General features: G+C 38.5%; 1 protein-coding gene across 1 annotated transcript in view; it reads left to right on the plus strand.

Moving 5' to 3' along the window:
- The first annotated feature begins 1968 nt into the window (after positions 1–1968).
- LOC129779377 (out at first protein) overlaps positions 1969–15701 on the plus strand; it is a 177257-nt gene continuing 163524 nt past the window's right edge. Inside the window, exon 1 of the mRNA XM_055786808.1 lies at positions 1969–2525. Within this exon, the coding sequence (XP_055642783.1) occupies positions 2418–2525 (108 nt within the window). The 5' untranslated portion in view covers positions 1969–2417. The remainder of the gene's footprint in view (positions 2526–15701) is intronic.

Consider the following 15701-nt stretch of genomic DNA (forward strand, 5'->3'; position numbering starts at 1 on the left):
TATGCACAGTTACATACATAAAATACCATCCGTACAGGCTTATGTAGAGATCTCTTGTATCCGACAATAGTTTCTAGTATTTGGACATTTCAAATTCTCGCCCCGACGATATTATACGGAGAATTGTAGCGAAATTCGTTATCAGCTCCACACTTACCCCTGTTATTTCCGAGCTGGTTTGTGGATCCGAGAAGACTTTTCGTGCAGTGTTGCCGTCATTGCTTGAACCATACCCCGGTTTCGGCTTATCGACAACTAGACCCATCCTTGACTTGAACGCCTCTTGAATTTCTCGTTTCCTGCTTTCATACTCTTGTTTATGTTCAGCAGTTTTCACTTGCCAGGTTTTGAATGGCAATCTGTTGAAATGAATGATAGTTATTATTTATACACTATTAAACATTCTATAATGCTAACCTGTAACCGATGTGAATTACGCATTCAAAACATTTTATCTTGCGATGCAGTGGTGACAGGGCTTGTATGTTTCGGTATTTGGTACTGACTCAACAGCCTTCGATTTATTCATCTCTTTCGGAAAAAAATTCACAAATTAAGCATTTTGCAGAAGCTTTATTTGCGGAAAGCACATTTGCCACCTTTCCATCTATTATAGTAAGATGGAATTCAAAACTTACAACAATCTGAGCGCTATCGTTATTGATGATGAAAATCTGTAACGCTTTAATTTTCTTCTCCATTTCTGACTGAATACCAAGAATAGCTTGTGAGTTTTCCCTTCGTGAACACAAATTTAAGCGGTCTACAATACGATGTTAAACTTGGCCAAGGATTCATACAGATGATAGTGTTATTTGCGGAGTCGATCAGTTTTAGTTTGGACTTCCTGCTTCCGTAAACTTTAGCTTGTATGCACTATGCCCTGAACTGCCGTCAAAACCCTATTTACAGACGAGATTGACTGAAGTTGAAGTCATTAGCGAAATTTATTCGACGATGTTAGCGGAGGTGCAATTCATAAGCTCTTGTAAATCTACTCCAGCAGACGCCTCGGTCGCAGAGATCGATTTAGGAGTTATTTTGGCTTTTTCTTGTTTCAATGCATAAAGACTTGGTAGCAAATTGGGATGTATTTCATTCAAAGTACTTCGAAGTACATTTTCGAACATTCGTGAAACGATTTCTGAGGTCTTCCTTTACCAATTTGAGGAACAGACTGCAAATCGTCTTTAGTTTTACCTTTCTAAGATATGCCGGAAGCTTAATTGGTTATGACAACCAGTCAGAATTTTGCTTTACGAATTTTGAATATGATCTGCAGCATTTCGACCATCTCTGGTTAATTTTGTAGCAATAAACTTTGTAAAATTTCAAAAGCTCTTCTTCAAATTCTTTAGAGAAATCATCCGTATCATAAAAACTCAACAAATAGGTGAACAAACTATCTTTTCTTTGGGAGCCATTGTTCGAAAATTTGCTTATTCTTGATTGTAGAAATATCAATTATTTTGCCATGTACTTAGAAGAAACTTCTTGACTGCACATGCTTGTTCTGACAAATTGGGTGGGCTAACAAGGCTCGTTTCAGCATGCCTGAAACATGTATAAAACACACCGCCTACTTAGTTTGGGTGAATATAAAAGTGAATTTTTTGACTTTGGTCTATGAGTCTGTGCGGCGTCCCATAGACAAAACACCAACTTTTTGGACAACTCAATATTCATTCATGTATAAATTCCATAAATTCCGATTGGAACACAAGCAAACATTCAATTTCGATTTTTGTTTACACAAGAATTCTAATAAGAAATAATAAGAAAAAATGTCGATAACGCAGTCGCGGTACATGAGGACTGTTTAAGCATCCCACCAGAGGCAGCAATGTTCTCTTGGATTTCACCCGAATGTATCATAATATCGACGCAACACTAACCGTACTACAAACAAACCGAGCGCTACAAGCACGCTCGTTCCGTACACACGAACCCCATCAGAGGCTGAATGTTATTCCTCGACTCGAGTTCATCATCGCCACCAGTTCAACGCTATTCGTCGGGTCGTTCGGTTGCGTGTTCGTGTTGTATCGTCCGCGAATCGTCGTGGCGTTCCCTCTCAACAGTAGTGTCTCACCCCCGCATTGCCCGTGTTTGGGTGTTTATAACTGGTGTCATTCCCTGCCTCCGGCCTGGCCCCGTGTTCATAAATATTAGATGCCGAAAGGAGATATTCTACCTGGCGGAAATTGGCCTTCAAAATATGAAGTGCCAGTAGTGTGAATGGTTTTGTTTGTGTGCTCCAGCATCAATCAAATGCTTTTGGTGTGAGATAAGAAAGATTGCTGTCCCGCCGCAGAAACAAGGCGCTGCTGCTTTCTGTGCTTTTTTATTGTAATATTTCCCGCAAATGGTGTTTAGTGCCGCTGCCTCGTAGCATCCCGTGAAATTTTCGCAGCAAAATGTATTTCGAATCGTGTATAAGTAGAAAAATAGTGATCGGTTTTATCTGCCTCCTGGTGCAGATTAGCTGCGGGATAACTCAGCTGGTGATCAATGTACAGAATCAGGTTTGTGGACATCCTTATATTTTCCCTACGCGTTTGATTACACATCATTTGACATTTCTCCAGCAGCTGAATGGTTTGTTTTGACTGTGTCGTGCAACAATAGCGTGCGTGTAGCGGGTAGGGGAGTGCAACAGGAAATTGACAGGTTTTTTGTTTTGATTGCGAGTGTTTTTTCTACGATACTAGGCACTATATTGTGCCACCACTCTCTACACCGAGAATAAATTTGTTTCTGGAGAATAATGTTATTTTTTGAATAGATCAAATAATATAACATTCATACCATGCTGCTATGAATGCTTCTATTTCGAATGTCTTCCTTGATAAATGACATTCCTTCACTACCTCTAACGACTAGGGATGTGACCGGCGTCGTTATGGACGATTCAAAATTCAAAGAATCACCGAAACTTGCGCAAGAATGGATTGCTACTCCCAAGCGCCTATTAGAACATTTTGTATGCAATTCTGTTGGTTCAGGCCAATCACTCCAGCTTAGTTCGTACGTTGTGTCTATCATCATTCTTCAACATCGCATACCAATCCACTGCCGTGGGATTTTCCTGGAAAGATCCGCATTGGATTCAATTATTTTCTTACCGCGATCATGAATAAATAATCCATTCCTGGAAAAGCGCTTCGAAAGCCAAACAGCATTTATTCCGATACACAAAGTAAAAGCAGTGGAAGCAGCTTTCCGTCCCGAATGCGGCACTCGGACAGTCACACATACTCACACACACATAAACATCCTCATCGACGAAGAAGGATTTTCCGAGCAAGAAGGTAGCGCACATTTTCCGGCCACTGTTTTGCAAGCGTATCGTGAATGGCTAGAAAATCCGAGGGGTTGCACCACCGTTTTTGTATCTTTAGACTAACCGTGCGTTACTCGGAGGAAATTCACCTCAAAATATATTTCATCTGGTGCAAGGGATGTGTTTTGCTGCTGACGCTATTCGGTGTTGGTAATTGGATGCTGTTCTTCAGAGTGTTGCTTTCCTTCAGCGACAAACGAGTGCAAATTTGACGGGAGATCATGAGATTATTCCGGCGATAAACTGGTCTACCTAATATGCGAAAGATTACGTTTCATGTTACGCTTCCTCCAGTGCACTGTGGTATATCAGGCGTACAAATGACTTTCTTCAATTCTTCTTTTAAACTTTTATTTTGAAGGTATACATTTTAACTACGAAAGTCCAAATTTCTAGTCTATAGCAGGTTTTGTCCTTAGATACTGTTGGACAGCATAATTCACTTTTGCCGGTACAATCAACTTGTTTAAATTCTCTTGAACTAAAAATAAAAAAAAATGCACTGAAAAAATTGTTTTAGCGATTTTTTTTTAATTCTCAAAATAAATACAGGGGAACTTCGATATAACTTACACATTTTAAATGGACGTATTTCATGCCGACGAGTTCGCAGCACCATTTCAGATTGCAGTAAAACTTTGTGGGTGTGTGTGGGACATTGGTAATATGAGCAACAGTGCATACTTGAAATATCCAAAAAAGAATTGACTACTTTTTTGAAAAGGGCCAAGGTTTTTTTCCTAATTTTTTACAAAAATTTCTAACTCAAAAACTATAATATGTACCTACTAAATTTTGGTCAAAGTATGAAATGTAATAAACTGTTTCAATTTTCATAAAAAAACATTTTTTTCAAATTTACAGTGAAAAAAAAAATTAAAAATTCAAATTCATTTTTCTCATAAACGTATTTTTTCTAAATCTAAAAAAAATACCAAAAATAACAGTATATATAAGACTTGTTGACGGCGCCAGTGGTTGTATGGTTAGCGTAACAGCCTCACAATCCGATCGGCCTGGGTTCAATCCCAGCTGGCGTCGTTGGGATTTTCTGAGGCGAAAAATCTCTGGTTACGTCTTCCTTCGGAGCGGAAGTAAAAGAAGTTGGCCCGGCTCATGAGTTGTTGAGTCTGATAGGTAGGAACAGGTGGAGTCGCCTCCCTGATGTCGGTGATTGGCACTAAAGTGGCGGAAATAGGCCGACGAAAAATAAGCGAAGATAAAAAAAAAAAGACTTGTTGATAGTAGTATGAACTATTCATATAATTTTCAGAATTAAAAACTTTTTTTTTTTTTTGAGAAAAACGAATTTTGACTTTCAACATATTTGTTTTGATGTAGAACTATGTCTTTCAGGAAGGGTGCCAAATCAGAAAACATGTCACGTTTTTATGAAATAAATTTAACGTTGAAAACTATTTTCACTGTGAATGAATTCTCATGATTTGCATACCAATCAAATAGGAAATTCTCGATGATTTGTTTGATATGCTATACATTACAATTCGCTAATCTTTAAACGGTTCAAATTCATGAAAACTGGAAGAACTTCATTTTTTCCCATACATTTGTTCTGCCGATTTGTGTATTCGTATTTCGAATGCTTATAACTCGAACATTTCTTAACATATCGGAAAGATGTTTGCATCAGTTGATAGGAAACATTTCTACAATTTCCTATATTTCATTGTCTAACCAAAATTATGTACACAGAGCTACAGTTGTTTTCTCTCAAATAATAATGTTTAATTATTATATCAAGTTAAAAATGACTTCTGGCTACTTCACGAAAAATCTATGGAATTGAAGAAAAAAGATTGATGCCAAATGTCTTGAAATTTGATGAAACGTCAAGATTTCAACTTTCAACTGTTACGTAAAAACATTTTTTTTCGAAAATCGACTTTTCAGTGGATTTTATCTGTGATATAACCGCAGGGTGGACGTAGGGCTAACGTTGGCTTAGCAATCCGATTTATGTGGACTACATGGAACGGGGCCCAGACTTGTACCCCGTATTCCAACACACTACGTACCAAAGAGCAGTACAGCATTCAAACAATATATATCGCTAAAGCATTTCGTGTTTCGTTTCAAAAAGCCTAGCATGGAATATGCTTTCGCAGTGGCTGAGGCGATGTGTTCCGCAAATCGTAGTTTACTGTCTACGAGAATCCCCAGATCCTTTACGACGCTCGTACGCTTCAAACTTGTCGTCGCCATTTTATAGTCGAAGACAATCGGTGTTCGTGAGCGGCTGAATGAAATTACGCAACATTTGTTGACATTGACTTCCATCCCGTTCAAACTGCACCATTCTAGAATCATGTCGCAAAACAGTCTACAGGCGCTGAGACTGCTCGATACAGTTTGAGATCGTCGGCATACATCATTTTCGGTGATTTCAGCGTTTTGCAAAGGTCGTTAATAAACAGAACGAAGAGCAACGGCCCCAGAATACTGCCCTGAGGTACTCCGGAATGTATCTGAAACGGGGCAGAATAGGAATCACCAATTTTGACCGAGGAACTGCGCCCAGTAAGATAGAATCCATGGTGTCAGCCACTCCGGAAGTTCTATTTCTTTGTACTTTTCAACAGCTAGTAAGTGTGGCACTTTGTCGGAAGCTTTGGCAAAGTCCACATACACGGCGTCGACTTGCTGCCTTTTCTCCATTTTGTCTACCATTGGTTGTAGTCGAACGTTTTTTCATAAAACCATGTTGATCGTCAGAAATTATGCATTTCGTAGACTGGTAGAGCACATTGTGTACCATTCCTTCGAAGACCTTCGGCAAACAGCTAAGAATGGAGATCCCACGATAGTTCTCCACATCATTGAGTGACCCCGACTTATGAATTGGTGTGATGGATGCGAGTTTCTAAAAAGTGGGAAAGAATTTCTCACTAAGAGAACGGTTGAACAACATGCTCGCTGGAAAAACGAGAGAGCTTGCACACTATTTGATGAGGAATGGCGGTAATTTATCTGGCCCAGGTCCTTTTGATCCGTTGATAGATTGTAGCTTGAGCAGGACTTCATGTGTTGAGAAATGCATTCGAGGCACATTCACATCGAACTGCGGAATACTGTTCAGGTAACTTTCAGTCAAAGGTGGTGAGTTATTACTTGACACACTTTGAAAGAAGGACGAAAACATATTCGCTGAATCTCGTGATGTGCTGGCAGCAATTCCATGAGGTGTGGCTTACGACATAATTTTTCCCTCTATCTTTCTTATTTGCTTCGGAAGAACGATACGTGTGGTGGCTTGCTACGATGGTCTTCGCAGTAGTATTGATGTATTCAAATTGTAGTTGGCAGTCGCTCTAGTTGCTATTTTTAGCCGGAACCATTTGAGGAGCACAAATTGGACCAGTCAAAACGAGGCACATAGCGCGTTTGGATAATGCTTGACATTTCACAATTATTCAATTGTTCACCCAAGAAAAAATGAGTGGGTTATATCTATGATATAACCGCAAGGTTGACGTGGAACTACCTTAGCTTAGCAATCATTCGTTTGTATTGATTAAATTCTTGATTGAATGAAACAGTTTCCAAATTCAATTGAGTTCAATATATTTGCTCTGTGAGTGAAAAAAATAAACAAATGCCATGTAAAGTCAATGCATTTATTGTATTTGATTGTTCTTCGTTACAAGTAAATTTAATGACGGACCTTTTACGTTTGGTATGATGACTAGAACGAAATATATGTACGGAAGAATTATCAAACGTTTGATGAACCAGCCTAAGGCTGAAAATCTTTCCAATAAAGACAAAAAAAAATTATCAAACGATTATTTTATTTTACATTTCCCTCTGAAGTTTACATCCCAAAAGTGTACATACTTCTCGAATCTCGAATTTGCTTGAAATTAGGAAGTTCATTCGCTTCTAGTGTCTGCACGATTTTCCCAGGTTCCTAAGTTTAGAAGATCATGTTAGGACAGACATATTCCACTCTGCACAAAGGCAAGCGAGGACAAAAGTACTCGCAGTTTGCATTTATTTGTAGAGCCGATTTCCCCAGAAACCTCGGTTTTGAAGTTTGTGTTAGGGAAACACATTTCAATCGAAACAAAAATACCCCCGATTTGTATGAATTCGCAATGCCGATTTCCTCACGCTCCATGGATTTGAAGTCTGTGTTAGGGAAACACATTCCAGTCGGAACAAAAATACCCCCGACTTGTATGAATTTGAAATACCGATTTCTCCAGGCACCTTGGTTTAGAAATCTCTATTAGGGAACACATTTCGGTGGGAACAAAAGCTCCCCTTACTTTCGTGTGTTCTTCTTCTTCTTTTTGGCTTTGAGAGGGTTTAAACTTTTCAGTTCACTCGCCTCTAGGCTCTTTCGTGTGTTTTGTGTGTGTTCGCTGCTTGGTTTTAAAGTCTGTGTTGTGTTAGGGAACATTTTTCGATGAGAACAAAAGTCCCCCTACTTTCATGTATTTGCAATGCCGATTTCCCCAAGGCTACTTGGTTTTGATGGCTGTGTTAGGGAAACCGTAAATCGGGCCAATCAAAACGATGCAGTTAGGGCGTTTAGATAACGCCTAATATTTTACAGTTATTCAATTGTTTATCTAATGAAAACCAACATTTTGTTAGATGCGATAGATGCGTAGAAATATTCCCTATCAAGTGATGCAAACATCTCTCCTATCCAGTACGAAATGTTCGAGCTATAAGCATTCGAAATCTTTCATTTTTTCCTGCATGTTCTGTGTTTAGGTTTTCATTTTACCCTCCATATATTCCGGTTAGACGTGGTCCCACGTCAAAAAAAGAATGTTTTTCATGAAATATTTGCGATCTATTAAGAAAGGGTCGAGTTATAAGCGTCCGAAATCTTACATTTTTCCCTACTTGTTCAGAGCCTATATTTCCATTTTACCCCCTATATCTTCCAGTTAGACGTAGTCCTACGTCAAAACATGAAAAAGTGGAAATATTGAATTCCATGCCAATCCGATAAAGTGATTGTCAGATTTTCATGAAAATTGGTAGTTTTATTCCTCATCATAAAATATTAGATTCAGAAAAAGGTCATTTTTTTTAAAAGAAAAGGGGGGGGGGGAAAGTTTATTTTTTGAACCACCATAAAAAGGAAATAGCCACCCTGATGGAAAAAATACTTTTTCCGTATTTTTTCCATCAGGGTGGCTATTTCCATTTTATGGTGGTTCAAAAAAAAAAACTTCCCCCCCCTTTTTTTTTAAAAAAATTACCTTTTTCAAAAATTCATAACTTTTGAACTACTGTACCGATTCAGATGATCGATATATAAAATTAGAGCCAATGAGCTAGTTTTGTTTGAAAAACATTACACTTGAAAAAAACAGATTTTGTTTTCGTAATTTTTGATTGTAATTGTTTTTTATAGCTTACATGGTTTCGGAACTAAGGTATCCATTTTTTATATATTTTTTATTGAAAGCTGAAAGTTTTTTTTTACAAAACATATCCGAATATCTGAGAGGTGTTTTTTTCGTTTTCGAGTGGTTTTTCAATGTTTTCGATTGTCGTTCAATATTCCTATGCGACTGGACTACATCTATGCGACTAAAATCCAATTTTTATTCATATGTGGTATTTCATGTGGATTCAAATTAGTATATCGATCATCTGAATCGACCCGGTAATTTCAAAGTTATGAATTGAAAAAAAGACATTTTTGGGATAAAGGAAAAAATGACCATCGGTCAATTTAAAAAAATCATAACTCAATAACAAATAACGCATCTCTGAATTTTGGATATGTTATCTAAGAAAAATCTTAGCTTTCAAGAAAAAATATTAAAAAATATAGCGCCCTTGGTCCCGAGACAATGTAAACTGAAAACCACTCTATCGGTTTGACATGGAATGGCTGTATATAAACACTAGTTGACCCGGCAGACTTCGTCCCGCCCAAAATTTATTTTTCGTTATCACATCCACGTTTTCTTACTAAGCGCAAGTTCAAGGGTCCAATCGCAGAACAGTTCATTGATTGATCTTCTAATCTACCCTTTATAATTATTTTTTACTATAAAATTTCAGTACTTCTACCAAAACTCGACATTATAATATCAGTTTATTTTCAGACACAACACATTTGGCGATCCATTTTTATTTATATAGATAGAAGACGATATAGGAGTGCGTTTTACCACACTAAAATCCATTTCCATTTTCGAATGAAGATCAATTTCGTTACCGCAAACATCAAATGGACTAACAACGCTTGTCAATATGTAATTGTAGAACACATGCGAATTGAATTTTTCGAATTTTCCTTCAGTTTTCCGAAAATTTTCAATTGTCATGTTTGGTTGGAATATGTTTGGTTGAAATATGTGCATTATTTTTATGGCACCCCCTCTCTTTTGCATAGTAGGAAGGGATGTCATACCATCATATAAACATTCCTCGTACCCAAAAACCCTCACATCCCAAATTTGGCTCCATTTGCTTGATTTGTCCTCAGGTAATGTAGAAGTGTGTGTTTCATTTGTATGGCAACCCCCATGACCTTAGAGAGGGGGTAGGTGTGTCGAACCACCATAGAAACGTTTATCGATCCCTTAAACCTCTATATGTCAAGTTTGATTCTAATTTTTTGATTAGTTCTCGAGTTGTTCAGCCCCCTCCTCCCCCCCTCTTTAGAGAGGGGAAAGAAGTGTCAAACCACCATAAACATATTTATTGCTCCCTAAAACCTCCATATGTCAAATTTGGTTCCATTTGCTTGATTTGTCCTCGAGTTATGCAGAAATTTGTGTTTCATTTGTAAATCAAAACTTTGAGCGCTTTGAGGCACCCCTAAATCATGTCCGATTGAGCTGAAACTTTGCACAGATCATTTGTTTAGGCCAATAAACAAAATGTATATGGTCGGTTTTTGAAATTTGACATGACCATTTGCGCTGCCACCCTAATGTACATGCATCTTTCAATAAGCTGACTTATCCGCGTCGTGTATGAAAATAAGTTTCTTAACCCTCCCCCGAAGACGCTTGTCGCTTGTCCATTTGGATTCCATCGAATGCGAAATTAATTGCGTACCTGCTTGAGCTATGTGTGTGTTTGTGTGGCGAGTGTTAACAAGTCCTGCGGCGGCCGGGCGCACATCTGCTGTTGCTGCTGCTAGCATTGTAAAGTGAGCGCTTGCCGCATTCCACAATGGGTCAGCGGTGCGGCACGGCAATTATACCTCGCTATTGTTTGCCTTTACACAACTCAACCCAATAACTCGCGGCATTCATTCTCGGTCGGGCGTAGAACAGTGTGTGTGTATGGGTGTGTATTTATCACTCGTGTGGCATCACAACATATGCTGGATGCATGGGGACATACATACTTAGTTACAGTTGTTGCAATTCTTGGGGGCACAGGCCACTACTGTGTTGGGTAGCGCGCGGAAAGCCACGGGGAACATGTTTACCCAGCGTGTTTTTGTCTTATGGGTGGGGGCTTGGCTGGTTGTCTGGGAAAAGGGAAGTAAACAACCAACAAGGGTACAACAAAATGTCACCCATTTTCCTGGTGTTTTTTTGTCATTCAACTCCCCGAAGGGACAAATGGAGACCAGTCGATGGGTATGGAGATGGGAAAGGATGTAAAGTCATTGAACTGAAAGCAGTTAAAATGTTTCGAGAATAAACGACTATTGGAGGATTAGTATGAAGTCTGGAAGTTGAAGAAAGGGAGTATCATATAGAGCGGGAAGTCGTAATCAAAACGGAACTGCTGAATAAAAGATAAAGTTTTCCCGTTTAATGGTGCGGATGAGGCATAAAATTTTTGCCTACTGGTAATTGCTAGTTTGATGTTCTTTTGGAAAGTTCGAGTGTTAAAAATGAGCCTGTAATGTATTTATCTGGAAGATAAATATAATATGGGGCCCAATAAATGTTTCTATGGTGGTTAGACACTTCATCAGGGGGGTGTCTGCCATACAAATGAAACACAAATTTCTGCATTACTCGAGAATTAATCAAGCAAACGAAACGAAATTTAGCATGTGAAGGTTTTTGGGTGCAATCAATTATTCTATGGTGGTTAGATACTCCTCCTCCCTCTCTTAGGGGGGGGCTGCCATAAAAATGAAACACAAATTTCTGCATAACTCGAAAACTAATCAAACAAATGGAGCCAAATTTGGCATGTGAAGATTTTAGGGAGCACGAAACGTTTCTATGGTGAATATACGCTCCTCCTCCCTCTCTAAGGAGGGAAGAGGAGAGGGGTCTGTCTTCATTCTATCGTATTTTCTGTATCAAACATTTATTCCATGTAACGGAGAAACATGTTGTTTGCAAGTGGCTCAAAAATCTTGAACGAGAATTGTGTCTGAAAATAATCTGATATTATAATGATGACTTTCGGTAGAAGTACTAGGAATTTTTTAGTAAAAGTTTAACTCAACGGGTTCGATTAGAAGATCAATCAATGAACAGTTCTGCGATTGGACTCATGGACTTGCGCTTAGTAAGAAAACGTGAATATTTGAAGGTATTGATAACAAAAAAACAAATTTTGGATGGGACGAAGTTTGCCGGTTCAGCTGGACATATATATAAAAATGGAATGTTGTTCGTCTGTCTTTCTGTTTTTCTGTCTGTCTTATTCTTATGAACTCGAATACTACTGAACCGATCGACATGAAAATTGGTATGTAGGGATTTTTGGGGTCGGGGAAGGTTGTTATGATAGTTCGAGACCCCACCCCTTCTCTAAGGGGAGGAGGGTTGGTGGTGTTTGCCATACAAATAAAACACAAACTAATTGAGCAAACCGAGCCAAATTTGACATGTGGAGGTTCCTATCGTGAATCAACACGCCTTACCTCTCTCTAATGGGGATGGTGGGTGGTCTACCATACAGATGAAGCATAAGTTTCTGCATAACTCAAGAACTAATCCAGCAAATGGAACCAATTTCGGTATATGGAGGTTGTAGGGGGCAATACACGTTTCTTTGATGGTTTGACACTTCTCCCATTACTCGAGAATCAATCACGCAAAAGGAACCAAATTTGGGATGTGAAGGTTTTTGGGTACGAGAAATGTTTCTATGATGGTATGACACCCCTCCGTCCTCTGGGTTCCAAAAAATTAAAACACATATTTCAATCAAACATATTCCATCCAAACATGACAATTGAAAATTTTCGGAAAACTCTGAAGAAAACGGGAAAATTTTCAAAAATTCAATTCTCATATGCTCTACAATTTCATAGTGACAAGCGTCCATTTGATGTTTGCGCTAACGAAATTGATCTTTGTTGGAAAGTGGAAATTGATTTTAATGTGATAAACCTCATTACTATAGCTTCTTCTATCTATATAAATAAAAATGGATCGTCGAATGTGTTGATAAGATCAAAACTCAAGGAAGGAATTGTCCGATTTAGGGCTGTCTTTATTCTATCATATTTTCTGTATCAAACATTTATTCCATGCAACGGAGAAACATTATATTTGCAAGTAGTTGGAGAATGTTGTGTCTGAAAATGATTCCCTACTCTTAATATTATAATGACGAGTTTTGGTAGAAGTATTAGTAATTTCATAGTAAAAGGTAATTTTAAAGGGTAGATTAGAAGATCAATCAATGAACAGTTCTGCGATTGGACCCATGAACGTGCGCTTAGTAAGAACACGTGAATATGATAACGAAAAATAAGTTTGGGCGGGACGAAGTTTGCCGGGTCAGCTAGTGTGTAATGAAAACTTTTTCACTTTTTTTAGCAAAACAATTTTTTGTATGTAATCTTTTAATTCATTCTAGCATGAAATAACGAGTAGTTAGAGTTTGGGACTAGCATGTGTGAACAAGGTTCCAACAGATTTTCAATCACGTCATATATAACGTCAATTTGCATTCTTTGAGGAATTGATGATAGAGTATTTGAAGTATAAACGACATTCCATATAAAGGTTCAGAGCATTAGCATTAGCATTGAGCAAGTTGCACAATATCGTAGGTGGTACGAATTCAATACTGTCAGGTTAGAAACTAGCCTCCATCCGTTGCTGATGATTGGTAATATCTCTTAGATAAAGGCATGTTTTCTTCAACAGTTAAGAATTGTCCTGGCCACGTCCTTGCAACTGCTAAGGAAAGGGAAGGAATGTTAGTTCGACATTTACTTAAGAGAGATGCAGAGAACTCTACGACCTCTCATAAATGTCTCGGGAAATTGGGAATGTGTTAATAGGAAAGGTAAAACTTTAACTCTAACTATAACTAGTTATAGTTATAACTATAGCTATAACTATAGTTATAACCAACACGGGTCTATGGTACTAGGTGAGGCCGTTTCGTCACTAAGTTGGTTAGGGGAGCGGTATATGAAAACAGTACGGAAGGAAGCAGAAGGGGAATTTTTTCCTTGAAGTGTGAAAGAGACAGACTGATCACGAGCGATCTCGGGCACAATCGTATTGTGTTTTGTTTACAAACAAAACACAGTACACTTCCAAGATGGCTGAAGAGTGGTTTAAGCAAGTTGGCCCACCTTAGGATATACTTCTACGCGCCTTGGTTATAACTATAGCTATAGCTATAACTATAAGTATAACTATAACTATAACTATGACTATAACTTAATGTTACAAATTTACTCCAGACTTCTGAATATCGTCACGTTAATTGCTGTATAAAAAGAAGAAGATTTGGTTAGCAAAATACTTATATAATTTTTATTGATAAAGGAGTAAACCTGTGGGAGTGACATTGCGCTAGTTTTCTCTTATCCCACAGGCATAAACCTCAATACCTACCATCTTAACGAACATTCAATTTTATAATATAGAACTATCTCACCAAATAACATTCCGTATAAAGGTTCAGAGTTGAGAAAATCTGTTTTATTTGAAAAAACCGCGACAGTTAATTTTTAATGTACAGGGTTTTCCAACTTTAAATTCCGAAAGTAAATTGAAATAAAACACACTTAGAATTCGAATTTCGATGACACTTTTATTTCAAATTAAAGTTTGGTTTATGTCACTATGTGTGAAATACAACATCATTCAAATGTCCACCTAGGGCTTCCTCGCACACCTTGATCCGGAACAGGTAATTCTCGATGACTTTTCGGCACATATGGGGCGGTATCTCGGTCATAACTTCACGAATGTTGTCTTTCAAATGTTCAAGAGTTTGCGGAGAGTTGGCATAGACATGGTCTTTCGCATAACCCCACAAAAAAAAGTCTAGCGGGTTCAAATCGCATGATCTGGACGGCCAATTGGCATCAACAAAACGCGAAATTATGCGTCCCTCAAATTTCGTTCGTAATATGGCCATGTTCGGTCGTGTTGTGTGGCACGTGGCGCCGTCCTGCTGAAACCACATGTCATCCGTATCCATATCTTCTTGTGGCAAAAATAAATCGGTTAACATGCGGCCATAGCGCTCACCATTCACAGTTACCGTCTCGCCGTCCTCATTTTCAAAGAAATACGGCCCGATGACTCCACCAGACCATAATGCGCACCAAACAGTGACTTTTGGCGGATGCAATGGCCTCTCAACAATCACGTGTGGATTTTCTGAGCCCCATATACGGAAATTTTGGGTGTTCACATAGCCACCGAGCTCGAAATGTGCCTCATCGCTGAAGAAAATTTGATGCGAAAATTCAGCATTTTGCTGCTGTTGTTCGTTCACCCAATCGACGTATGCCCGACGCATTCTATGGTCACCACGCTCTAATTTTTGTACCAGTTGGACTTTATATGGACAAATGCAAAATTCGCCACAATGATGTGTTTGACAAGCCCAATTGCTGAGCACGCCGTGGAATCGAAACATTCGGGTCATCCTCCACACTGGCAGCAACAGCAGCAATATTTTCGGCCGAACGCACATTACGATGATGCACAGGTTTCACAATATCCGCTACGGATCCAGTTTGTTCGAATTTACGCACTACATTAGTGATTGTGTGCTCTGTAGGCCGTCCATGGCGACCAAAATCCGTCCGTAATGCTCGAAAAACATTTGTCGGTTTTTCATCATTTTTATAGTATAATTTAAAAAAATTAACACGTTGTGCGATGCTAAAACGATCCATATTGTAAAATGGCAGACATTCAACTAACGATATGACGCTTTGGTTGACAGCTATGTCAAACGGTTGTCAGCGCAGGGCTGTATACTTTCGGAAGCCCGAAATGGAAAACCCTGTATATTTAATATTACATTAGTCTAATATCTATCGACATCTATCTAATTGGACAGCCTATTTGAAAAAACCGTGACAATCAATAATTTGATATTTTCGCCTCTAATTGGACATTTTTTTAAACATCGAGTTTGGGACCCAAATTACGGCTCCAGATTGAGGGTTGAC

Source organism: Toxorhynchites rutilus, chromosome 3 (assembly GCF_029784135.1).
Source record: "Toxorhynchites rutilus septentrionalis strain SRP chromosome 3, ASM2978413v1, whole genome shotgun sequence".
Lineage (NCBI taxonomy): Eukaryota > Metazoa > Arthropoda > Insecta > Diptera > Culicidae > Toxorhynchites > Toxorhynchites rutilus.